At 42.6% G+C, this 27474-nt stretch overlaps 1 protein-coding gene across 3 annotated transcripts in view; it reads right to left on the bottom strand.

Annotated features, from left to right (window-relative positions):
- Window positions 1-656: 656 nt before the first annotated feature.
- TBX15 (T-box transcription factor 15) overlaps window positions 657-27474 on the bottom strand; it is a 121740-nt gene continuing 94922 nt past the window's right edge. For 2 of the 3 annotated variants that reach the window (XM_008706361.2, XM_008706360.2), the window contains exon 8: window positions 21707-22936. In XM_008706361.2, coding sequence (XP_008704583.2) covers window positions 22152-22936 — 785 coding nt within the window. In that variant the 3' untranslated portion in view covers window positions 21707-22151. Of the gene's footprint in view, window positions 1710-21706; window positions 22937-27474 lie in introns of those variants that run through there. The other variant, XM_040626851.1, reaches the window with a different exon arrangement.

The following is a 27474-nucleotide window of genomic DNA, read 5'->3' as shown; positions in this document are numbered from 1 at the left end:
GAAATCATGCTGGTTTTTGCTTACCTTAAAGTTTCGTAACCATACTATATCCAGCCATCCTTAATGAGGCTGCTTAAATCTAAAGTCTCTGCAGAACCATGGTGCCACCCATTTGGTTAAGAAAAGTGGGTGTGAGTTTCTGCTAGACCAGAATTAGGACTTGTCCCACACTTGAAGAAAGCAGCTCAGCCCTCAAGAAAGCAGGCTGCCCCCAAAACCGAACCCAGAACTCATTTAGCAGGCTTTATATAGCTCAGTGGGGGAGGTGGCAAGGCCCATGCTTTTCCATGAGCTAAGGCTTGGAGTGGAAGCCCCTGGATGTCTTCAGAGGAAGTCTAGGCATCCAGTACCGGAAACACTGGAGCTGGTAAGGAATTACTACAGGCACATCCTACTCTCTGGCCCATATGTTGTTTAACATTACTGAATCCCTTTGGCTCAGAACTCTTTGTTTTTGTTTGAAATGCTTGTGACTTCTCCTAAATATAGCCAGAGACCATTTTCTGTGGCATTGAGAGTCCCAGGGATCTATATGGGGCTTTCTTTTATATATTATCTCTCTGAACAATTAAATTTTTGGTTGATTCTACAAGCTCAATTTGATTGTCCCTGTATTGACAATTCGTCTGTTACCAGGGCTGGCTTCATAGGTCCCACAATCAGAAGGGCCCACACTTGGTTTAATGTGCTGCTCTGCCATCTTAAAATTCTCAATAAATTTTGAACACAGAGCCCCACATTTTCATTTTGCACTGGCCCTGCATATTATGTTGTGATCCTGACTGCAGCCAAAGAAACAGTAATCTCTGGCTTTGGAGTAACACTCGGTTACAGCTTCAGGGTGCTTTCACATCCATTATCTCATGTGATCCTCACAATTAAGCAGCCAGAAAAGGAGAGGAAATGGTGAAGACATAACCTTGAAGTCAGAAGAAATCTGGGTTCAAGTCTAGGCTCTGCAGTAACCTGAGGCTAATGAGTTAATCTCTGTGATCCTCAGCTTCTTTGGTAAAATAGCAGTGCTACCTGCCACATTGAAGTTGATGTGGCAATGATGTGAAAGAAGGCATGATAGTGCCTGGCACATGAAAGACAGTGAGTCTTTCCCTTCTACTCTTCCATATCTTCTTTCTGTCCCCTGCCTTACTCAATTTGCAGGATATAAAAATTGAAACTGAAAGGTTTAAATGATCTGCCAAGTATGTTATTCTGGGTCCTCTGAAAAACAGAAGTCAAACTGGGACTAAATGTCCAAAGATTTTATTAGAGAAAACACCTGTGTGAGTGAAATGGAAAGGGAGCCAGAAAAACGATGGAAGAGCTGTCAGACCAAGAAGCCCTCAGATCAGGAAGCGAATCTAATTCCGAGTGAAAAGAAGAGTGAGAGAAAGTTGGGAGAGAGTGTCCTAGACTCCTAAGGAAGATCTTACAAAACCCCTGGGGAGTCCCTGAGCCAGCCAGAATCATTTGTCAGCAAAGCCCCACATCTCCCAGAAATGGGCTTGCCTTAATATCCTGGCCACGCTCAGTCACGGGTGGCAGCAGCTCATGAGAGGTATGGCATCAATGTGAATAAGGCGGTAGATTCCAGGGGGCAGCATTTAAGCCCTTGGGCAATTATTCTCCCTGTGTTTGAAGGGTTGTGAGGCACATTTTCATGGTCACCACATCAAGCTTCATGTTTAGTTGATGCCAAAGCCAGATTCACCCTGCGAGGAAATCAAAATTAAGGAATTCAATTAGCCCAATAACTTCCTGGAATGTGAAAGAAGTTATTCTTGAGACATTGCTTTCTCAAAGATCAGGACAGCTTTTTGGTAGAATTTGCAACTCTGCCTCATCCTGGACACAGAGGATTTATCTGCTTGAAGATGCATTTGTCCTGTCTCTGAGGAAGCAAAACATTTCCACAGAATGCCTCCATTGCTGCTCAGCTCAACTCCTGAACCCAGGAGAGAGGACTCACTCAGTCATGGAGATATATAACTCCTTCCACACATTAAGGGTCATTCAGGAAAAAAATGCACAAAAGTTGAATATCATGTGTCCACAAAATAAATTTTAAATATAAGAAAGGGAGAAAGAAAGAAAGGACATGAGGATGAGGGAGGAGGAAAGCAACTTCCTACTTACAAAAAATGTTCACATGTGTTACAATGTGGACTCATTACTCTAACAAGAGGGTGAAGATAAGTTAGGTGAACATTGAGATTCACAAAGATTAAATCACTTGCTCAGATTTCTGTAGTTCATGAAAGGCCAGCTGGAACTTCAGCCCATGTCTTCTGCTCTCCCCCAATAAGACTGGATCACCAACAAACACCAATAAAGACCTTCCAATGATTGAAAATGTTAGTCTTCAGCAAACCATTATTCTAGTGGTTTGATGCCCTCTCCCATCTCCATACACTTCCTCTCAACCATTCTTAGGCTCTACAGCCCAAGATACATCGTCACTGCCCCCATTCACATGAGGGAAAAGGCAAAATCACATACACACACACAAAAACAGTCAAACAAGCAATGGTGGGCAGAGCAGAAGAGGAAGGAAGGAGAGAACAAGAGCTCTAGCACTAACTAGACATGAATCCAAATAAAGTTTTCAAAGTAAAGTGTTTTAATTTGTTGTTCTCACCTAAATGAGGTTTTAGTAGAAATTCTTCAAAGATTTACCATAAGGAACAAAAATTAATTGTAATATACGTTTCTCATTCACTCAGATGTTCCTAATTCAGAGTTTTTGATGTTTAGAACAGGGCCTGAAACTTAGTTTGCATTTCTAGCACATATTAAGAAAGATGGTCTAAACCAATTAGTGGGGGGAAGACCAAGAATATGAGGGAATTTGTTATTAACCCACTTGAATGAAAAATAAAAACCACTTACTCATTTAGAAGCATTGATTTGTCAAAAAAGAAGCACATAGAATAAGTTAAACTTATTCACCAAAAACAGATATACAATGAGGTAAGATTTAATCAGGTTGAAAATAATAGAATAAAACCAAATTTTTTAAATACTATTTTATTCATTCTTAATACCTAATCCAGACCAGCCTTCTTAATCCTACTTCCTCTTCACCACCACCCCCACAACTTCACACATACGCACCCTGCTCAGTTAATCGAAATTAACAAAGTTTTACTGTGTTTGCATGGTACATTTGTAGGAGACTGTTTCCGTCCATGATGCCAAGTGAGAAAGTGGAGGCCCATGGCAAAAATTTTAAACAAGCATAATGTACTTTTCTTCCCCCACAAAATCATAAGAACCAAAGTTTCTACCCAATCTGGGAGTCACTTCAACAAAATTCTTCAAAGTTACACCTTCTGCCTCCACGGGAACTCTCCAGGGACAGAAACCTCTCCGCAATGCCAGGAATCATGGCTTTATAGAAAGAGTCCAAGTTCTAAAAAATAATTTCTTCTACTTCAAGTCCAAATTGACTCTCCAACTATTTGAAGGTATTTAGCCTAGCATCCATTTGCCTTCTCCTTCCAAGTTATACATAAACAATTCTGTCAAACTCACATGACACCTATAAAGAAGTTGATCCCATTTCTTTGAAATATGTAACTTGCCATTATTCTTCTTTAAGAATAACACACAGATCTGAATGGTGCCGCCACTGAATCTGTTTCTTCTTCTTCTCCTTCTCCTCCTCCTCCTCCTCCTTCTTCTTCTTCTTCTTCCTTCAAGTTTTTATTTAAATTCCAGTTAGTTAATGTATAGTATAATACTAGTTTCAGGTATACAATTGAGTGATTCAACACTTAACATGCAACACCCGGTGCTCATCAGAAGTGCACTCATTAATCCCCATCACTATTTAACTCATCCCCCTACAAACCTCCCCTCTGGTAACCATCAGTCTGTTCTCTATAGTTAAGAGTCCATTTCTTGGTTTGCCTCTCTTTTTTCCCTGCTGTTTGTTTGTTCTATTTCTTAAATTCTACATATAAGTGAAATCGTATGGTATTTGTCTTTGACTGACTTATTTCTTTTTTTTATTTGATATTTGTATTTATTGTGATATGCTCACCACCACAATACATCTAGTGAACATCTGTCACCTCACATAATTACAATTCTTTTCCCCTTGTGATGAAATCTTTTTTATAACAATTTTTTATTATGTTATGTTAGTCACCATACAGTACGTCCCTAGTTTTTGATGTAATGTTCCATGATTCATTACTTGCGTATAACACCCAGTGCACAATGCAATACATGCCCTCCTTAATACCTATCACCAGCCTATCCCATTCCCCCACCCCCCTCCCCTCTGAAGCCCTCAGTTTGTTTCCCAGAGTCCATAGTCTCTCATGGTTCATTCCCCCTTCTGTTTACCCCCCACCTTCATTCTTCCCTTCCTTCTCCTACCTTTCTACTTTAAAATGAGGTTAGGGACGTCTGGGTGGCTCAGTTGGTTAAGCGTCTGCCTTCAGATCAGGTCATGATCTCAGGGCCCTGGGATTGAGCCCCATATTGGACTCCTCGTTCAGTGGGGAGTCTGCTTCTCCCTCTCCCTCTGCTGCTCCCCCTGCTTGTGCTCTCTCACTTGAATATTACTCAGCCATCAGAAAGAATGATTACACAACATTTGCAGCAACATGGATGGGACTAGAGGAGATTATGCTAAGTAAATAAGTCAAGCAGAGAAAGACAATTATTATATGGTTTCACTCATTTATGGAACATAAGAAATAGCAGGGACATTGGTAGGAGAAGGAAGGGAAGAATGAAGGGGGGGTAAACAGAAGGGGGAATGAACCATGAGAGACCGTGGACTCTGGGAAACAAACTGAGGGCTTCAGAGGGGAGGGGGTTGGGGGATTGGGATAGGCCGGTGATGGGTATTAAGGAGGGCACATATTGCATGGTGCACTGGGTGTTACACTCAAATAATGAATAATGGAACATCGCATCAAAAACTGGGGATGTACTGTATGATGACTAATATAACAAAATAAAAATTATTTAAAAATTAAAATTTTAAAAATTAAAAATAAAAAATAAATTAAATTAAATTAACTTAAACTAAAATGAGGTTAATAGGACACTTCATAGGTGTGTCAAATATTTAAAGAAATAAGCCAGACTGTTAGTGCTTGCCAGTATCTGTGTTCTATTCATCCTCCTGGGCACACAGCTGGAGTACATGCTCCAGTCTTCCTTGCAGTTAGGCGACGGCATGTGAATGAGTTCCAGGCAAAGGAAAGTGGGCAGAAGTGATAGATATCACTTTTAGATATTTTCTTCCCCCACAAAAAAATTTCTTGTGTGTGATCTTCCTTCTCTTTTTCCATCTGCCTGCCGAATGAGGATAATTGCAAGGATTTAGAGGATGGGGGGTCATAAGATAGAAAGAACTTGAATCTCTGAATGACTGCATCCCCTCACTTCCATCTCTCCCCTATACCTGTGAGACAAGACATAGGCAAGAATAAAATTTTATTATACTAAGTCACTAAGATTTTAGAGTTATTTTGGCCATTCGCCTAATACTGCCATGTACATTAGGCTAATCCATTCATGTAAGAATCACAGTGCCAGGAATAGAGAAAGTGCTAGATTAGCTACCATCACTACTAGCAACATCCCCATCACTACTACTTCTGCAATTACTCCTACCTACTGGAGTCCAACATTTTATCCCACTTGATCTAGTCACATCAGCCTGAAATTGAATCTATTTCTTGAAGAGTCACAACATACTTTGACTTATGTTGAAATTTCGGTCAACAACTCTGAAAAGAAAGAGAAAAGCTGATGGGGTTTTTTTGCATGTTGTGTCTTTCAACATAGTTGTCCCCCATCTTGTATTTAGAAGAACAGAAAATTTTGGAATTTACAAGTAAAAATAAATAAGCACTTCTGATGAGTTTGCTGATTATCATTATTGGCCCATTTTGAAGACTGGCTATCTACATATAGATTTTCTTTTTTTTTTTAAGTTTTTTATTTTAATTCCAGATCTTCATTATTGGCCCGTTTTGAAGATTGGCAATTATTTTTGAATCTTGATTCTTTCATTCACTGTATTATTTTCCTCTCTCACTTTTTATATGAACTATAATTTTCCTGACATGCAATCTGTCTTCAACCAAATCGCTGATGAAGATGTCAATGAGGAGAAGACCAAGTAGAGGAACCTGTGGTGTGGCCCTGGGGACTCCCTCAAGAACTGAGAACAATCCACTTATTCACAGTGTTTGAGTTCTACACACTTGGACTATATTGTCATTCAATCCAAGTCTCACCGTCTTGTTCACAAAATATCTTGAAATCTTTGTCAAAAGTTACATCAAAAGTGTGATTATCTAATCCATAGCATTCTCCTAATCAGTTTGGTAGTTTTGATAAAAAGTTAAAATGGTATTTATTTTGAATAATGTTTTTCTTAACAATCCTGGCTGACCCCTGGTAATTATTGCTGTCTTTTCTACCATCTATTGTCTTTTCTAAACCATTTGTTGCCTTTCTTTCAAACCATCTGCTTATTAACATATGACAAAATTTTGCCTGAGTTAGACAGCAAGCGTACGCTATTGAAACCTTCTTCCTTCCAACTCCCTTTCAAAATAATGACATTTTCCCTTCTCCAATTTTTCTAGGATTTATCTCAATATCTGTGATTTCTTAACTGCTACCATTGACAGTTGCTTCATCTCGTCTGTAAATTCTTCCAGTACTCAGGGTGTGATTCATCTGGATCTAAAGAACTGAACTTACCAAAGTCTGAAGCCCTACCTCCCTAGTCACAGAAAGTTCTTACAGCTACCAAATACTGTAACCATGACTGCAAATAACCCAGAGACAGGTCAGGAAACTTCATCTTACTTATGGAGCACCTCCAGTCTAGGAAACCTGCGTATCCATTCAGCTATGTGCTGAGGGTCTGCCATGAGCCAGGCATTTAACACACATACCTCATTTAATCCCAACCATGAAAACAGAAGTTCAGAGAAGAAAGTTGACCAAGGTTACACAACCAGAGTCAGGCCGAGTCAGGGGCCAAACCCAAGTCTGTCTGATTCCAAAACTCAGGTTCTTCCCACTGAGCCATACCTACCCTCTCACTGGGACTCTTATTCTGTCTTCCCTCCTCGCTTGGCCTTCAGTTCCCTTTTAATTATACTGTTCTGCACTTCACAATATTCAGATACCTGTCCTTGGTGAGGAAAATGGGAACTTGTCAGAAACTGATATACTTTCCTCCCTCTCATATCTGTACTTACCTTTTAAACATTGATCAAATAATTGAGAATGTTCTAGAAAAAAGAGCTTTATCATTTCTCACAGCTTCAACTTCCACTTTCATGTTGACTCCAAACTCACCCCCATATTTCACCTAAAATTCCCTTGATCATGTTGGTGAGCCTTGGTTCCTCTGGGTCCTCAGGATATGCGTTCTGCTCTTTTTCAGAAGTCCCTATTTCTCATATCAACATTGTTCTTGGACTCTCATCCTCCTAACATCAGGGCCCTTCCCATGTCCTTCTTTCTATACAGGACCAATCTGCAAATGGAAAAGTCTTCTCACTGCCTCGTCCACCTTCCTTCAGGCCCGTTCTATGACCTCATGGACTTCTAAGATAAAAACATGGCTGTCAACTAACTATCCTTTGGTATCAGCTGATGAGCACTCCAAATCTCCCTTTACCTGGAGGCATTTTCATCTTTTGAGGGGACTGATGAAATAAGGTATAGTGATTCCCAACACAACTTCTGGAGAGTGACTGCCTGGGTTCAAATACTGACTTTACCACCTACCACCTCTGTTACCTTGGCATTTACTTAACTTCTCTGGGCCTCAGTTAATCTCTAGGATGGGAATAATGGTTCTGTAAGGATAAATGTTAGCTATTAATTATCATTAAGTGAGTCTTAATGTTGGCATTTTTGCCCTCTAGGTAAATGAAAAAAGAAATATTTTGAGAGTTGGGAGCTTTGACATTTGCCACTAAATTCATACTGTGTGAGTAGTTCACTCTTCTGCTTAGCAATAGGTAGCAATAGAATTTCTGAGCTGTAAATGTCATCACATCTAAGCCAGAAGCCAGACGTTACAGACTCAAATACCAGTATAGCAGACCAGATAAAGACCCTCTTATGACCCTTCTGAAGAGGGCAGCCCTACTTGGTACCCACATGAAACTGAAGCCTCAATGTTACCAAATATTCCTTTGCTTTTTTTCCCAAGAGATAGCAAAAATCTAGACTTTTATATAAAATCTCTCAATTTTTAAATTGGCAAATTATTTTTTAAACACTTAGCATTTTACATGTTTAAGAACAAAATACCAGCAGTTTGCAATCGCTGGCCTAAAGCCTGAAGTCTGAAGTCCCACACCGCTAGTCACAGAAAGGACTCGTAGCTACCACATGCTGTAACCATGACTACAAATAATCCCAGAGATAGGTCAGGAAACTTTATCTTATTTATGGAGTACCTCCAGGATGGGAAACCTGCGTGTCCACTCAGCTATGTGCTAGAGTCACCCTTTTTTTGCCACAGATATTAATTTACCACAAGACTGCTCTTGTCGGATCCCCCAGAATCTCCAGGTCAAATTCCTGGCCCATCCCAAGATTCCAGGCACTCACCGGTGATCTTATTTATGGTGTCAATTACTAATGGTGCTGAGATTAAGAACCTGGTGAAACAGATGCCAGACAAGCTGTTGCTAAAATTGTCTATGTATGGTTAGAGACAGAACCCTGCCCCAGGTCTGAGCATCTGTGGAAGAGAGGGGGAGGTTATTGGAGCCAGCACTCGGTGTGTTCATGGTCAGGTCTGCTGAAGCCCAGAGATGAGCCATTTGAGGAAACTGGGGCTGGTGGCAGCTGTTGAGTAAGACTTACTCATTTGAGGATTATGAGAGAGTTGAAGAAACCTTGATAAGTTGCTAAAAGCCAAGTCTATCTTTGGAATCCAACATAATTTTCCAGCAGACTCAACCCATAAAGGCTAGAACTAGGATTAGCTAAGATTTAATGCCTAAAGGTGGCCAAAATGTATATTTAAAAATTTTATTTTGGCATTGTGTGTATTGGCTAAATATATAAATAAATAAATAAATAAATAAATAAATAAATAAATACAAACTCAATGTTTATCTGGAAAGAATTGGATATAAATTATAGGACCTTCATCCAATGAAATAGTAACAGCCAGTTATGGGATAAATTAAATTAATTTTTAAGAGCTGTCTATAGAACAATATGTATGGTATTATCACTATTGGGTTAAAACAGATGAAAAAAAGAAAAGAAGGAAATAAAAATCAGATGAATATATGTGTAAGTATGAGCAGACATATGAATGTGTGGGCTGAAGAGTCTTAGGAAAAGAATCTAGAAAGATACATACCAAACAATTAACAACAGTAGGCCAGGAAAAAAAGAATTTTTGAATATGCTGTTGCATTTTACTTTGTTACAGCAAGCAAGAATAATTTTGTAAATTAAAAAGGTGAATATGTGAAGAAAATATTTAATTCTCATGAAGTCAATTCATAAATAATATAGCACCTATTGTGACTCCAATACTGTACTATGTGCCATCAAGAATATAAAAGAAAAGCTCCTCCTATCCTTAAATATTATAACTTACTAGGAGAGCATATATATATATGTATATATATATATATATATATACATATATATATATATACACACACGCATATATTAAACAGTACTCAAATCCAAGTAATCGAGTCATTCCCAATTCATACATAAAAGAGTCATCATTACTCCTATTTCACAGAGGAAAGAAACTGAGGTTCAGAGAAGCCTAGTGCCAGCGAGGGAGGGAACTGGGTTCTGGCTCCAAACCCAGGGATCTTCACTACTAAATGCTTAAAGGTAAATATCTTCTTTGTAAAGAAGAGAAGACATTTCAATAAAAATTCAAGAAGCATTTAGAAGTGCTTAGTGAAAAGGAGATATACGAGTTCTCAAGTAGTACTTTCTACAGAAGAGAAATCTGTCAGCTTATTGCTGATCTTGCTTTTCACCTACTTCCTTAAACACAATCTACTGCCAAGATTGACCAAAAATCATAAACAAGACCCAGCTATGTTTCATGGGGCATCAGAAATGGCAGAGATCCTAAAAACCACCTCTTGTCACATGTCTATTTTTAAGACAGAAAACTGAAGCACAGAAAGGCCTAAAGACTGTCATACAGCTGACCAGTGGCAGGACTAAAACTTAAATCTATGGCCTTTTCAGCACATTCACGCTGGGCTCAGCCTCATGAATGAACTGGTGACACATCAAACTAGAACTCCTAGGTGTCCCAGTTGCTGAGGAAGATGCTCCCACCAATTGCAGTCTGATGTTGGTTCCAAGTTCCCCAAATCAGCTTTGATGGAGCAAGCAGTCATTCTCCTCTAATCATGTCTTTCTCGAAACAGCTTTTGCTGTCCTGTTATTTGCTATCAGGAAGACAGATGAACAAACACCGGCACAACTAGCACATACCAAGTGCCTGTTATACAGCCTTCACTGACAGTAGGGTTTTTTATTATATTATCTCTTAACAACCTAGGACATAGATTATGATCTCCATTTTACAGCTACTAAATGATAGAACCAAAGGCTCAAATCCAAGACTTTTAAAAATATGCCGAGGACATGTTCCCTATGTGCTGCCTTCTGTGTAGCAGGGGAAAAAAAGAACAGAAAGAAAAAAAAAAACCCATTGGATATGTCCCAAAGACTGTAGCTTCTTTAGAAGCAAAACATGTTAATAAAATCTCTGCTTCCAGGGGGGGAGTCAATGAAAATCAAATAAGAGTGCATTTCATTCTGTCATCTCCTGACCTATAAAAGTGAGTTAGAAGACTAAACTCCTGGAGAGTCACTGCCTCCGGGCTCTACAAGAGTCTCTGCTCATTTCTCAATGTTCCAGATTTCTGGATCTTGTCTTCAGGCCAGCTTCCTGCTCTCCTCTAATCACAGCAGCACTCCATTCTGTGCTTGGACAGTCTGTGAAATCTGCACTCCCTTGGAGCCGATGATAGGTCTCAGGCTTAAAAATCCTATAAATCCCATCCTCTGAGTTTCTTGAGGTGGCCACTGAGGAGAGCTGAAAACAAAAATTGATACACCTCAGTTAAATTTAAGTGTTACTCTACCACCCTCCCACATCCTCCTTAATGTCTCCTAGTTCTGATCAGATCTACTACGTAATGCAGTGAGAGAAAAAGGATGGTTTTGTGTGCACCAGCAGGTCCCATTAAAGCTCATGCTCCTACAGTACAACTCTTTGCAAAGCAGCATTTTCTGAGATAATGAGCTGGAATGAATAAATCCCCTACTGCTGGTTCTTCTTTAATTATTTCCCTAAACAGAAAGGACTATGTCATTGAAAGTATAAAATGCACCTAAAAAAATATTCTTCAGTGAAGTGCAACAGAATCAAGGTGTGACATCCCCAAGAACGGCCAAGTCACAAAAGAGCTAGTCATACTAGAGGCCAAGTTAAATAACTCATAATTTTGGATCTCTGGGTCCTGCTAGCACTCTTGAGTGTGGGCCTATGAAATGCCTGAACAGGCAAGACGGCCCCTGTTGAATCTTGCTTGACTTGGCCCTCACATGGGTAACTCTTCTATGATTTGGCTTTCCTCACACATCTCACACCTTCCCACAAGTGACCTTTTCACTCTGTGCTTGGCTTTTCTATGTTGGGTTAAGTGTCTGCACACATTCACGTCATCAGGTTTGTGGTGTGAAGATGACGTGGTATTGCTCTCCAGATATGCAAGAAGGGTTGAAGTTCTGCTTTGGTTCCTACAATTTTTTCTGGGATAATTATGGATAAAAAGAATATGGTAACAGGATGTATGCTCTACGTTTTCTCCATGAAACTGCCTCTTGTAGCTCTTCGAGCTGCCTGGTGGTTTCTATCAAACTGAGCTTCCACACATCCAGTGGGCCTACTTCCTTGGACTCCAAATCTTAGACCTTGTGTTGTTATTTTCTACCATTCCAAAACCATTTCTACTGATATGAAATTTCCCAGAATTCCACATGTATACCACATCATGCAGCACTGGGCACCTGCATTTCCTTAGAACGTTACCATAGGCCATCCTGATTACAATCATTGGTCCTCCATTTATCCTATGTCTGTGCTAAGCAGTCTTACTTTTAACCATCCATTGTCATTTCCAAGAAGTCTTCCTTGAACTCTGGATTGACCCAACTGCTTCTCTTCTGTGCTGCTGTAGCATCCATGTTTTTCTCTATCATAGCATTTCCTCACAATTTCTGTTTATGGGCTGTCTCCACACTGGGCTGTGAGCTCCTAAACTGTATGGATTAGCTCTTTCTTCTCTATACATTACAAACACCTAGCACTATGTCCTGTCCCAAATAGTTGTTCACGTTGATGAGCCATTGTTGAAGGTTTGATTGAACGAGTTTGGGTGAATGTTGTTTCCAGGCCTATGAATTAATTCTACTTCAGAAACTCTTTTTGTTGTCAGTATTACTTTGTCATGATATATTAAGTATGGCTTGTGTTGACATTCAAATAGAAGGACACACATCCAACTAAAGTTGTCACTACAGAAAAACTAGTTAGTTTAACACTCAAGGGGTAATTTGATTTATCAGGTCTTGTGGAGGACCATTTTGAGGGAGATGGCTGAATTTCCCCCATGCTTTCACCTTGTAGGAGACAAGGAATTTAGCAGCTACTCTGGGTTGTCCTTTGGTTTGGCCTCTAACTCAATATTCTCTGACGGTATCTTCCTTACATTTTCCCTTAAGGTTCTGCTGATCTTCATAGACATTATCAAACCAAAATGTCTGATATTACTTATGGACCCCTAACCCTCTGTATCAACTTTCCAGCCACACTGCCACCACAAAAGCATGCTCTTGTCTTAGATACAGCCAGGAAGCCCCAGAGATAATCTTTGCTAATCTCAACACCTTCAGTTTGCTTGAGGATATCTCTGTTCAGCTACATAATAAAGGACGTCACTGAGTGTTTAAGTCTCAAGGAGTCTTACATCCTGACGCTTTGAGTAGAAAAATGAGTCTTTCCTATTCTGAATCCTCTGGCTTTTGCCCTGATTATTTTACTATGGCCTCAATCTCCTCTAATCCTGAATGGTTAAAGGAGCCTTTCCCTGGTCATGTTTCAGGAGAATGAGCCCAGGTTAGGGTGAGGCCTGGAGAGCTTAATGTGAAGACGTATGTAAACCCATATTGCAAAAAAACAAAACCCACATGTAGGAAAAAGACTTTATTGATGAAGCATTAAATCCTCTGCAGACCAGCGTAGTCTGATAATGGGGTATGGAACCTCTGACCATTTGCCTAGGTGTTTCTGGGAATCAATTCTGGATGATGGGATTGCTAAACTAGTTCTCCTCTGCAAAGAATACTGATTGGTGAAGGGACATGAGATGGTTGTTGGGGGACTGGGAGCTTCACTTTGTGAGCGTCCTTTCTGAGGAGTATCACCAGCAGAATTTAAGGCCAAACTCTGGCGCTGTCACAGGGTTAAACAAAGTGTAGTTACAGAAACCTAGTTTGGAAGCCATGTGGGAAGATTTTACTGGGTCTTTGGGGCTCACACAGAACATTCCATGACATGGCAGTCCATGCCCCTACTCTGGGGTAGAAAGAAGACCTGCAAAACTACAAGCTGAGTAGAATATGATCCTGACACTCTAGAAGAGATGGCCTCTATATCCATGTTCACTTTGCATTGGCCTCAGCCTATTGAGTGATGCTGGGAAGGACTGGGGCACTCACCTGATCCCCTACTACACTTGGCAAGCCCCCACAGACCTCTCCCTGATTGACTGGAGCCAACTTTGTGGCTGGACCAGCCCTTGTGGTTTTTACTATGATTGCAAGGTGCACCTCAGAAGCAACCATCAGGGAACTTTGAAAAAACAAGGTTTTTTCACAGGTCCTGAAGAGTACATGGCATTCCCAGAGCCACAAAATAAAGTCACGAGGGACACGGACCTGACCTGGGGCTTTGCCTTGCTGAGGCTGTAGGTAGGGTGGCTCGGGTTTCTCCAGTTCACACTTTATTGGTGAATTTAAAACATAAGAACAGTAATTAGAGCACTGGAAAAGAAAAGCAGGGTCACTCAAGTGGGCTTTTCTAAAATGGGGAACTTCATGGGCAGGGTAGCCTTTATCTAATTGTGTAACTGGCAATATGTTTGGAGATGGATGTCTTTGAAAAACAGCAATCAAAAGCTTACTGCTGGGCACTTACATTACAATTTTTAAAAAGCTAGTCGTTAGGCACTTAACTCTACAGTGTCATGCTTGGGGATTTTTGTGGATGAAGCCCAATAAAAACTGATTCCTTCTATACTATGAGGTTTCTTAGGGCAGGGAACATGACTTATCAATAGCCTTCTCAGCGTTTTGCCCAAGTAAATAAATATAAAAACAAAAGGACAGCTCTAATTAACTAACCTATATTAATTAATAGTGCAAACTCTGAATGGGACATTTTTGGCCTCTCTAATTTTTCTCTTACCTACGATATGGACATAATAATAATATTGTTGGGATGTAATAAGCACTTCATTAACATTTCTTGTTTTGTAGTTAAATCCTCGAGATGTTTTAGGAGAATGGGAAGGAACTCCTACCGAAAGATACATCTTACTGATGAACTGACCTCTAGTGGGGTAAATTCAACCACTCCAGATAGTTTTGCCAAACATTTGAGAAGCTGGGACTGGAAATTAGCCTTACTTTTACCAGCTGGATTTACAGGAAAAACAGATCTTAGAAAGTAAGTGTAGACTGGTTCCTGAACTTGCAGGGACTCCCTGAGACCTACCAAATCTGTCTCCTTCTCTTCCTGGGAACTCACCTAGACTGTATATTTCCCAGCTTCTCCTGCAGGTAGGTGTGGCCATTGGAGTTCAAGCTACAAAACTGGGAGGAAATCATGTAACCAGTTCTAAGTCTGATTTATCTCCCAAGTTCAAGTGTCCACTCTTTCTCCATCTGCTACTTGAACAGAGAGATACCAATCTATGTGTTGAAGATAGCAGAGCCTGAAAGGAACCTGGTTCCCGGGATTGTTGCTTGGAGGAGAGCCACCTAACCAGGAAGCCCAGGACAGAATGCAAGATTAGTGAGAAATTAACAATAATATGTTACTACTATTTGAGGGTTTATCCGTTACATCATCCAGAGACAACTTTGGAGGTGCTTTCCCTGCCCATGGGTGGAGGAAGGATGTGCAATGTGGCAGGAAGGGGAAATCCTACAAATCCTGTTCATGGAGTCTAGAAACTTCTCCTAGAATGAGAACTGCTGGAGGGTTGACCAGGCCGTCCTTGGAAGTCCCCTTTGTCCGCTTCAGCTTCACTGAGTGAAAATACTGAAAAGGATTCAAAACCTCTTTGGTTTTCTGTACCTCTGCAGGGCCTGCAATAAAGTCTAATAAAACCAGAAAGTGTGAGTAGGAAGCATCTGAAGTGGGAAATGCCGTTAGGCTGGCCCATAAAAGATGAGTGCTATGAGCAGTAAAATGAGCTAAGAAGGAAAACATGATGAATGTTTTCTCGGCCTTAAACAGCAAGATCCCCTTTCACAGTCCCACGTGGCACTGCATGCCTGGCTGGAGAAGCAAGGGCTCTGTGCAGGCTTGACTCAGGGACCGTGGCAGTGAGCCTGTGCCTAGGGGGGCCGGTGGGTTTGGGGGGATGGAGCTCGACTCCTCCATCACCTCCCAGCCCCCACTGGCCCTTTCCAGGATGAAGGTTCCCACTGAGACACTGGAGGAAATCCTGAATTGCCCAAGTTACAAAGCTAGGACATCTCACGGAAGAAAAGGAAATAGTATGGTACCAGGAGCAGCAGGGAGAACATGACTTAAGAGATTTGAGATCTGACTTAAGAAAGTGAACATCCTACCCCCACTGCCCAATGCCATAACTCATTGTTCCATATAGAAAATATTTGTCTTAAAAAAAGAGAAAATACTTGTCTTTACTGTGCTGCTTCCCACACTCACACCCAGAACCCTCTCTCTTCAGTTTACGTAGTTTCCAGTAGTTCTTCAAACAACAATTCAAATTCAAACTCCTCCACGAACACTTCTCCCTTTATTATTGTCCCTTTGAATCGCGTTTTTAGAAAAACATAATAGTGGAAAGACCTGGGCTGGAGCCCTGTCTTTGCTACTTACAAGCTCTGTGATTTTGTGCACATTGCTAATCTCTATGAGTTTCTATTTCCCCATCTATAAAATAGGGATTAAAATACAAATTCTGTAGGGTAGTTGCAAGGATTAAAGGATAAACTTGCATAATGTGTAAAATGTAATAAAAGCTCAATAAAAATGTGTTTCCTTCTAAAGATCTGTGGAATATATGGTCATTACCACAAATGTAATACTTTTACTGTTCACTGTTTCATATGCACATACCTTGACTTCTCAACCAAGCTGAAATCTTCTCTTTTTTTAAAGATTTTATTCATTTATTTGACAGAGAGCGAGAGAGCACAAGCAGGGGGAGCGGCAGGCAGACGGAAAGGGAGAAGCAGGCTCCCTGCAAAGCCAATGTGGGGCTCAATCCCAGGACTCTGGGATCATGACCCCAGCTGAAAGCAGCCGCTTAATCGACTGAGTCATCCAGGCACCCCTAAGCTGAAATCTCCTCGATGGTAGGACATTTTCTACATCTCCATATTACGTAGAACAGTTCTGAGAAAATTACAGAAAACCAAGATACATTTAGTACTTTTTTTATTAATTGTTGTTCATAATTTATCTGATTGCTATTAATTAATTGATAGTTTGATCATTAGTGCTAACCTTTTAACAAAGTCAGATAGAAGGGATGGATGACTCGTCCTCAACCAAGGAATTCATGAAAATAGGGACTTTACTGAGGCCACGGAGAGGACAGATTCAGATTTGAGGAGTCTCTAAACAGCCCCAGTCCCAGAAGGCCAGCAGCCAGGTTTCAGCAAATAAGAATCAATGCTACAAAGCCCTAGCAAGAACAAAAATACCTGGCCTCAGCCGATGCAGGACCAGACGAGAACACCCTCCCGTGAGGATACAGCTGTCCTGGGTGTAAGTTGGAGTAAACAAATTCTGAGATGACGTCCGCCTACGTACTTGCTCCAATGCCATCTCCTTAGAGTAGCCCTCTTAGAAAACCCTATTTAAATGATCCCTCATCCTCATTCTCCAATCACTCTCTATCATTCTATTACTTGTACTTCCCTCGCGATCTGAAGTTACATTATTCATTTGTTTGCTGGGGTATCCTGTAGCAGTCTCTCACCAGACCATGAACTCCTCAGAGTAGGAACATGTCTCATTGTTCACCTCTGTGTCCTCATACGGAGGGCAGTGCTTGACACAGAGGAGGCGTGAAATTCATGTTTATTGACATTGAACCAGGTGAATGAATGAAGCCGGTCACAGCCCTCTCTGGAAATCAGATCTCCAGCAGACAACCATAAGCACCAATGCTTTGTGAGAATTTATCTTTGTGGCTGGGTTTCCTTAGAAGGACAACTCTCCTTTAGTTTATTGAATGCAAATCAGTACAACAGAGCTTCTGTGAAATCCTTCAAGTTCTAAGCAATGAATCAAACATTTGACATCAGCCAAGCAGCTCTGCCTTTCCATCTCAACCCTCTATACACTCACTTATGATAAATTATTTCATAGAAGGGGATATTAGTCTATGGGCTACACTAAGCTTCTGAATTCTTGTTTTATTAAATTACTAGGCTTGAATTGAGATGCTATCATTTTCCTCCAAAACTTATTTATTGATTGACTCTTAAGTTGTTATTTCATTTTTAATCCACCGTTCGTGCTATAAAAATTCTGATCATCATTCAAAGCTTAATCACGTTCTATCCCCTAGTGAAAAAACAGTTCCAACCTCACTTTCTTACACTGAGCATCACCTCTGAATTTTCAGTCTTTTATATCATTTGCCCCACAGGAGCATGACTGCCTGAAAAGTGAACCTTTCAAGAAAGAAACTATGACATGTATTTTTTTAACCCCTTCATTACATATTAGTGGATCCTGGCAAGCTAGTATGTAAATTAAATTTACATTAATCTTCCCTGGAATGCCATGTGAAAGATAATCTTTGTTCATTTGGGCCATTAATTTGGAGTGAATGATCATTCAGCCATGCAACCATTTTGCACTGTTCTTGAAAAATGGGCTTGGTCAACAAATTCAGCAGTAAGAATGACTATGTATTGAGATTCTGTACTAGGCCACAAACTTTCCGAGGATGCAAAGAGGAACAAGACAGACTTTCCTCCAAAAGTACGAGTAAGGGCAGAATAGCTTTCTAATAGCTCTTTGTATATAATCAGCGCCAACTATAAAGAATTTTCACCATTCTATTAAAGAGAATTGGGTAGAGTATATTCTTGACAATTTTTTATCCAGTTTGTTAAAATAAATATTGTCGTTACTTTCTCATTTATAGATAGAGACACATACCATAATTGAGATGTAATTGACTTGGATTGCTCTTATTAATCCAAATTACAGAAATTTTCTGTACTTAACACTCAAATGATTAGTGAAATTCTTATTCTAGTAAATGAAAATATGGAAATTTCTATGTAAAGTTTGCTCCTTGGCATATGATGATTTTCTGTTACCTGAAACATCAAACACTATTAGGCCAGTGCCTAATATTCAGTATGCTGCTAAATCAGAAAGGAATGACTGTAACTTTTATATGTAATTGTTTTCAGTCCGCGTTATGAAGCCACATCAATAGTGCCTTTTTAAGTCTTGAGACGTGTCACACCTGCAATCCATGGAGACTCTCATCAGCCATCGATTTCAGCAACCGTATAATAGCTGATGGAATTATCCAGCATTTCAGTCTTTGAAGTTATCTATAAAACCAATGTCATGATTAAAGTTTTTGCTCCCCAAACCAAGCTCCATTTCCAGTGAATGGGTGTGGTAGTAGAGAACCTGACCCCCCAAATCAAGCCCTGGTAAAATGGGATTGCGGGCTCCCAGAGTCACTGTCTACCGGAAACAGCCCAGGATGGAGGTCGAGCAAGAGATTTCAATTTCTGGCTCCGCTGCTTCCCAGCCACTCTGAAGTACAGGCAGGTCACAGCCTTTAGAATCCTCATCTCCCCTATGGACTCTGGGAAACAAACTGAGGGCTTCAGAGGGGAGAGGGGTGGGGGATTGGGATAGACCGGTGATGGGTATTAAGGAGGGCACGTATTGCATGGAGCACTGGGTGTTATACGCAAGTAATGATCATGGAACACTACATCAAAAACTAAGGATGTACTATATGGTGACTAACATAACAGAATAAAAAATTATTATTAAAAAAAAAAAAAGAATCCTCGTCTCCCATTTGCAAACCAATACTTCCTACCCTGTCCATCGGCCACGGTTACTGTGAGGCTCAAATGAGCGAATAGGGGAGGAAAAAAGAGAGAATATGAGAAAGTGCTTCTCAGTGAAACAGCCCGAGGCACTTTATTAGTCTAAGTCGTCATTTGGTACGTGGCAATTCGGAATCACTCCACTGGGGCTGTGGGGGCGCATTTAAAGGGGAGCGTATACATTTATGATTGAACAGCCTCACAGGCAAGCTCACCTCACTCCTTTGGGATGAAACTTCTTTCCTGATTGGCCACGTGCCTCACGGAACTGCAGAGGCTCCGGCAGCGGGACCCGGTGCTAACCGCACAGACCGGGAGGTCAAATTGCCGGCTCCATCACTTGCTCCCCGAGGGCCAGCATCAAGTACTCACTCTTTTTAAAGCTTGTTTCCAGATCTCTGAAATGATGATCAAAATAACACCTATCTCACAGAATTGTGGGGGGCCGAGATGAGATACGCATCTAAAGAATGGTATAAGGCGCGGGGGGCACATGGCCGGGGATGAGGACTGTTGTTGGACTGGCTGGATTCTGCCGCTAGCTCCAAAGTGAACATTCCACTAGTGTCAGACCTGGTTTCAAGTCCTCCGTTGCCTCTCTGACGGGCTCTTCAATCCCAAAGAATCCACTCACCCTCTTCGGGGCTCAGACACTAATCAAATGAGGACGGCGAAATCTATTTCACGAGGTCTACGTAAAGATCACATCAAGCAGCATAGACCAGAGCGCTGTGCTCATTGTAAAGCACAACGCAAATGCATACACTGCTGTTTTTTACGTACAAACACGGCGGAATACAATTGCAAAGATTTTATTTAGCGGCTTTCTGTGCTTGGCACTTAGAAACAGAGTTCCGTGCATAAGGGCAAATTTTTTATACACCTTTACTTCATACATATTTTACATACCCTTTTTATTGCCCCCTTTTTTAATATTCATAATGTTGGATTCCCCACTAGGCACATAAATACATTTATCTACAACACCTCAAAACCAAAAATCTTAATAATATCTGTATTATTTTACTTGGTATTATTTGCATTTCCACACCACTTAAAAAGTTTAGCTTGCGCCAAACTTCACTTGTTTTCTTAACATTAAAGGATTTGAAGGGGAAGGGAAAGATGAAGGAAAAAACCCAAAACTTCAAAATGCAATAAACTATTTGATAAAAATGGAGATCTGAGTGCAGGTGGAAGGATGGAGAAGGCCCATCTGCAATTCCCTGGGACGTGCCCGGATTTCTGCTGCCACACAGGCTATGGGACAGGCGATCCAGGTCAGGTGTCTGGATCTGGCATGCAGAAGGCCAGGCCTCTATTAGTCGCCTCTGCTCTTGGTATCATCTGTCGGGGTTATAACACCCTTCCTTCTTCACACTCCTTCAGTTCCCCCTCCCCTGCCAGGCCGCACACTCCGGAATTGGCACTGCCCACACAGAGTACCCCTCTTCTGGAACACAGTGGTCAGAGCTGTGGGATCGAAGTGCATTCCTTGCCTGGGTCCCTGTCACCAGTGCCCTGACTTTGCACAGTGTCCCAGAGAGGTTTACTTCTCAGTGATGCCACGATTCTTTCTAGAACCTTCAGGGTAGAGGGGGAGAACCAAAACCAAAACCAATTTCCTCGGTGCGTTACAACTCTCACCACTGCTCACACTTCCTCGCTCAGTCTTGCTCTCTGCCTCTCTCTTGCTCACTACTCCTTCTCTTCCTTTCTCCTTCGGCTGCTCTTACTCCCTTTTCACAGGCACCCCCGGGAACGTCAGTGATAGCACACCGAACGAGGAGAGTCAAAGTTCAAAAGCAATCGTTTTCAGGAAGCCAAGTCCAGTTGTAGTGTTGATGTCTGTCTACCCTCATGGACCAGAAGGGGCTCCAGGATAGACGGTTCATTCCAGAAATAGGGTAGGCTGCGGGGGAGAAAGGTTGACAGCCACTGCTGGCCCAGTCCATCTAATGTTGTACATAGACCGATTCTTGGCAAACCCCCACCCCGGAACCCCTTCCACAGAGTTCACCCACTTCTAAGTCAGTGTGCGTGTATGTTGATGTGTGTAAGAGTCTGTGTGTGAGTACATGTGTGTGTATGTGTGCATGCACTATGTATGTATGTATGTATGTATAGGTAGGTCTGTATTCGTGTGAGTACATGTGTGTGTATGTGTGCATGCACTATGTATGTATGTATGTATAGGTAGGTCTGTATTCGTGTTAGTACATGTGTGTGTATGTGTGCATGCACTATGTATGTATGTATGTATGTATGTATAGGTAGGTCTGTATTCGTGTGAGTACATGTGTGTGTATGTGTGCATGCACTATGTATGTATGTATGTATGTATGTATGTATGTATAGGTAGGTCTGTATTCGTGTGGGGGTAACTTTTCATGGCTGCTACATGCTAGCATCTCCCTTAACGTTATTATAAAATGATTATTCAGTTTCTTCAAAGGCCACTCTGGAGTAGACAATGCTTTATAAAACTAAGGTTTGGGAAGGCAGGAGAAGGGCCACTGAGTCGGAGATGATTCCATCGCAAGTATCCTTCAGTGGCTTACATGTCTTTTGTTGTTCTTGGGTACGTGCTTTCCTCCTCCAGAAAAAAAAACAAAACAAAACACAGTTCCCGTTTTTCAAAGGCTGGGGCTCCCAAAAAGGAGGATCTGCCCATGGAGACTCTGGGGCCCTGGCTGCAGTAGGCTCCGCGGTGTTCAGGCTGGCCATTAAACCATGTGCACAGACATCTGGGAGGAGGAGCCTGGGACCGCCCCATACTGCCGGCCGTCACAGGTGTTAGTCGCCTGCTGGTTATTGGGCGAAGGGCTAATCATGTGCATGCTGTGCTCCATCCCCGTGGGCAGGTACTGCCTCTCTCCAAAGGCCCCATTGGAAGGAGAAGAACAGAGTAAAGTGCTTTGAGAGGCGCTCAGTTTTTCTGGGCTTGCAGCTAGCCTAGGAGAAGTGGGGAAATTGTATCCATAGAGATTGTAAGGGTTGTGGAGCGAGAAGGCGTTGTAGGAGCTCTGCTGCATGTGGCTGCCCCCAAACATATGTGGTGATGAGGAGCTGGAGGCCGCATTGCCTGCCTGCATGACGTACTGGAACTGGGAAGTGGGGAAGGACCCCAGCTGGCCACCGTAGGCTTCCATCTTGCTGTTGCTAGGCAACGAGGGAGGAGTCGGTATTCCTGAGATCAGGGATGGAGTCCTCTGAGGCATGAAGGTTTCAGAGGGCTGAGTGGCTGAGGCAGTGCCACTCTGGAGCCTGTTGTAGCCACTGTCACTCAGCCCTGGGTAGCTCTGCAAGGCCGCCATGTTGCTTCGGGCGCAGGGCGGATAATCGGAGAGGTTTAGATTGCACAGCTGGCTCTCTCGGCAGCCCACATTGAAAGTGTTGGGGGCCAGATGGAAGGTTGGAGGAGAGCAGGATGGAGATAAAAGGTGAGAAGAAGCTGAAGGGGATGGTGTCCCAGTGCTGGACGTGGTCGGGGAGGTGCCTGTGCTGCCCCCTGAAAAAATAAAAGGTGAATATTGTTGAGCCATTGGCCTTGTGAGAGGAGTCTGTGCAGGCCAGATGCAAGCCAGGCAGGAGGGGCCCTCAACTGTCCAAGAGGGGCTGGTTTTTACAGAACCATCACTTGCTCTTAACTCATCACACTTAGGTTAAGTGATTCCACCTGTGCACACATACACAGGCACACACGCATACACGGTCCGAAAGACAAGACAAAGAGCTGATACAAAAGAACACTGAACTCTTGTTTCTGGGTCTTCAAAGTCTTGTTTAAAAAGAAAAAATAAGCCCTCCAACATTCACTTTGCCATTTCTCACCATCAAATTCACTTGTCACCTGGGACTATTGCTGACCTTGCCATATTTAGTTCTCCAGCTAAAAATACAGCATACCAAATCTCAGGCCCTCACCCTCAGAGGAAAGGGGATACTGGGGCAAGGTGCCAAGTCAAGGTTAAGGCCTGGGAAAGTTGAGCAGGGGGGCCCAGGTAGTAGGAGGTGAGGTATGGGACCAAAGTTCTGTCATATGAAAGATATTACGAGCACAACCAGAAGAGCTAGGTTAGCATAAAGCAAAGCTAACCTATAACTAAACCATTATAATTCAGAGGTTCTGCTAATCTCCCTCTAGAAGAGCCTACCCTCTGTCTCAGAGATTGGAACAAAGGCTGTAAATGTAGTCTGCGGATTTGGGTATTTGTGATGGCAAGAGTCCAGACAGGTCACGAAGTCAGGAGATCTCCGTTCTCACAGCTCTGCCACACAAACCCTCCATGTGACCCTGGGCACATCCTTTATCTTTGCTGGGTTTGTTTCTTTATCCAGAAGATGAGAAACTGAATTGGATCTCTAGTTCTCAAGCCAGGAGAAGCTGCAAGCTTTAAGTTCCAGGATCCCACCTCAGACCAACTAAATGAGAATCAAAGGATTCTAATATGCAGCCAGGGTTGAAAACCAGTGATACCACCCAAATTCCATATTTCAAAGAACCCAGCAGAGTGATTCTTAAACTTTAAGGTGCATGAGAATCACCCGGAGAGCTTGTTATTTTTTTTAATTTTTTTTAAGATTTTATTTATTTAATTAAGAGAGAGAGAACAAGAGATAGAAACAGAGAGAGAGCTCTAGAAACAGAGAGAGAGCGTGAGCAGGGGGATGGGCAGAGGGAGAAGCAGACTCCACTGAGCAAGCAGATAGCCTGACTCGGGGCTCAATCCCAGGACCCTGGGATCATGACCTGAGTCGAAGGCAGATGTTTAACCAACTGAGCCACCAGGGGCCCCTGGAGAGCTTGTTAAAACAGATCAATGACTCTACCCCAGAGTTTCTGATTCTACGGGTCTGGGGCAGTGCCCAAGAATCTGCATTTCTGAGACTGATGCTGCTTGCTGGTCTGGACACCACACTTGGGGTGAGAGGACCTCCAGGTCCCTTTCATCTCCTCAAGGTCCTGAAACTGTATTTGACAGAGTTGCTCTTCTGTCATGTGGCTGTTAGAACTGGACTGGGGGCTGATGCACCAACAGATGAAGGGCCAGTTCAACTCCACCTTCTTCACATGTGTTCTCAGATAGTTTCAGAAGGCAAAAATGACCTTTCCAAGCCTCTCTTTTCCCAGGGCTACCAAGCAGCTGGGCAGCAGCCATTTCTTGCCTCGCCCACTGGCAGTTAAAAGGCAGTGGTGAGTGCTGGGGCTGCAGGACCTCTCATTTGAATTTCAGAATGGGAGGCTGCTCTGGCTTCCATAGGTACCCTCCCACCATGGAATTCCTCCTTCAGGGCAAGGTGGGAGCTTCCCAGAGTCCTTGAGAGCCCCAATTCCCCCAAGGAGCATGGTACCCTTAGGTCATCCACAACTCTTGTGAGGATTCTTAGAACCTGAGCTGCCATAAAAAGGTAAAGGACATTTTAAGTGGAAAGAAGCAGGAATAAGGCTTTTATCAGTGAGAGAAATGTGAAGAAAACCGGCAGGCTTCCAGAGATATTGGGATACAGAGAAACGATCCACAGTGTGCCAGGGAGGAGGGTCCAGATGTGCAAACTGAGAGGCAGATACCTCAAAGAGAAACCCAAAGTTCATTTTTAGCCTCAGCCTACATCCGCAAATATGGTAGTGGTACTGACTGTGGAAGTTCAAGTTCAGCTCGTTAATAGCTTCTTCAGATTTAAATTTTTACAAAAAAACCCAACTAATATCATCTCTTCCCTGGTCAAAAGAATTCCCCCAATGAACTTCCAAAACAGAACAATAAACAGTTGCTGATTTTAGAGTCATTTCAGGAAATTCTCCTTCCTGTTCTTTCTTCATGCCTTAAATTCCTTTAAGAGAGGTAAAAAGAGTTTTATTCCACAAATTGAGATAAGGCCAATATCATATATACCATGGCGAGAAGTAAGCCGGCAGCTGACTGCGGTAGGATGAACACCCAGACTAATTCTAGGTCCACTGGCCTCCATCCAGCTCATGACCACGGGCAACATGGGCTACCTCTTCATTCTCCCCATCTGTGAAAGAGGGTCTCAAACTGAGAGGCTTCCGTTTCTGTCCTTCCCAGAATTCTATTGGCGTCTGAGGATTAAATTTATGCTAACGTGTGAGTGGCCAATAGCAAGGACTTTTCAAGGAAGCATTTTAATATAAAGAAGGAGTTTGGGAAGGGGACGGCTGAGAAGGATGAGGAAGAACATCTCCCACTTCTTGTTTCTGGACCCCTGAGCAGCCTAGCCCACAGGGCCTTACGGGAAATTCAGAGATTCATGCTCTGCAAGCGGCACTCTACACATTTTCCCCTCTTGCACCCTAAACACTATGAGCCTCAGTGAAATAAATGTGATGGCACAAATGGAGAAACTCGACTCCAGCTGTAAAGAGATTTGTGTTTTATGGGACATGTATCTGGTCTCCTCTCTTTGAAAGTCCGTCCTTGCTCTCCCCCAGATCTGGTGGTGTTTATGTGGTCCCCGAAGAGACCTCCTGTTCAGCACACTGCACTACCCTGCTCTAGGGACGCTCCGTCAGCCCGGGCACCGGCCTTGCCGCAGGAAGGGCAAGATGCAGCAGATGACTTTTTACAGCTCTAAATGGTTTTCTCAGATGGCCCAAGATGGAACGAATGGTACCGATCTAAGGCCGCAATCGGTTTCACTACAAAAAAACAAGAAGGGAACTATTAACAAGTTACAGGGATTTCTGCTGAGCAGATGAGAGAGGTACATGTTAAAAAGTGTATAGTCAGCTTGCTTTGGCTTTTAAATGCCACTCACTGGAAATGAGACTTGGTGGCCTGCTGCATACAGGGGGTGGGAGCCCCCATATGAACTAACGTTTGAAGAAATGCTCTTATGCACTTAGAGGACCCAGTACCAATAATAGCTATTTTTCAAAGTTCCACATAGAAAGAGAAGACTATGGTACTCATTTTGCAGAGAAGCAAACCGAGATACTGAGAAGTCGTTACTCTCTTATGATCTCACAGCTTGGCGGCTGTTACACACGATCGGGAGCGCCAGCCAAGTGCTAAGGAGGCAGGCTGCCCTCCGCGGTGCATTTCAACACCGGGCTGCCTTGAGGCCTCGCATCACAGAAGAGCTAGGGTGGAGTGGGAGGCCAGGCGCCACTGCCACAGAGGGGTCAGAGCTGCCTCTCAAAGGAAAAGCCTACCTCCCTTTCTTGCATAACGTTCTCGCTGCATCCCCTCTGTATCGGCCACGTCCTGAATGCTCGAAGGGTCTGGATTTAAACCTTATTTAATAGATGAGCATGGACTGTAGAGATTTGGATTGTCCGGCGCTCTTACTGAGTATGGGATCTTGCAAGTGAGCCTCTCTACGTAAGTGGAATTTCAAGTGTTTACCTTTGTAGGGCTACTTGGAGAAACTGAGGAAGTGACATATAATACAAAGTGCACATAGGCATTTAATATTAGTCAATGTTAAATACATTGTAAATATGGTTTGCTCTTCCCTTCTGCAAGTGAAGAATGAGGGAAGGAAGGAGAAAGGAATCCTAGGGCATTCAGGTTCTGATGGGGAGACTCTCAGGTGTCGGTTCCTGTCCACGGAGCTGAGCATCGTGGCCTCCCCGCACACTAGTGAGCATCTGTCACAGCTACATGCCCAGATGTAAAAGGCTGGGGGGGCCTCCGTGGCTGTGAACGATAGAGCGCCGGGCCCTTGACCACTATGGGCCCAATAGGCCCATCTTCCCAAAAGCTAAACTAACTCTGTTTCCTCTGTGGACTCTCTTTCCGTCTCCCATCACCCCTGCCCAAAATGGCAATTCGATGCCCCATGTCTCTATCTCTTCTCAGGCCAAGCAAGTGGAATTGAACACAAGTCGGTAGGTTGGTGTCTTTCCCACTGTCCTCAGAGGTCTTAATTCACTTCTGAGAGGTGATTAAAATATAATGCCCTAAGTAGCTGAAAACTCTCTGGTATTCCAGGACCAATCCCCTACCCACCCCACGTCCCTGCATCCTGTTTTACCCATGTACCCAAGTGAGGAGGTAGGTACTCGTTGAAATACATAGTCGA

Source organism: Ursus maritimus, unplaced genomic scaffold, assembly GCF_017311325.1.
Source record: "Ursus maritimus isolate PB19 unplaced genomic scaffold, ASM1731132v1 scaffold_12, whole genome shotgun sequence".
Taxonomy (NCBI): Eukaryota; Metazoa; Chordata; class Mammalia; order Carnivora; family Ursidae; genus Ursus; species Ursus maritimus.
This window is presented reverse-complemented; position numbering and strand designations above follow the sequence as displayed.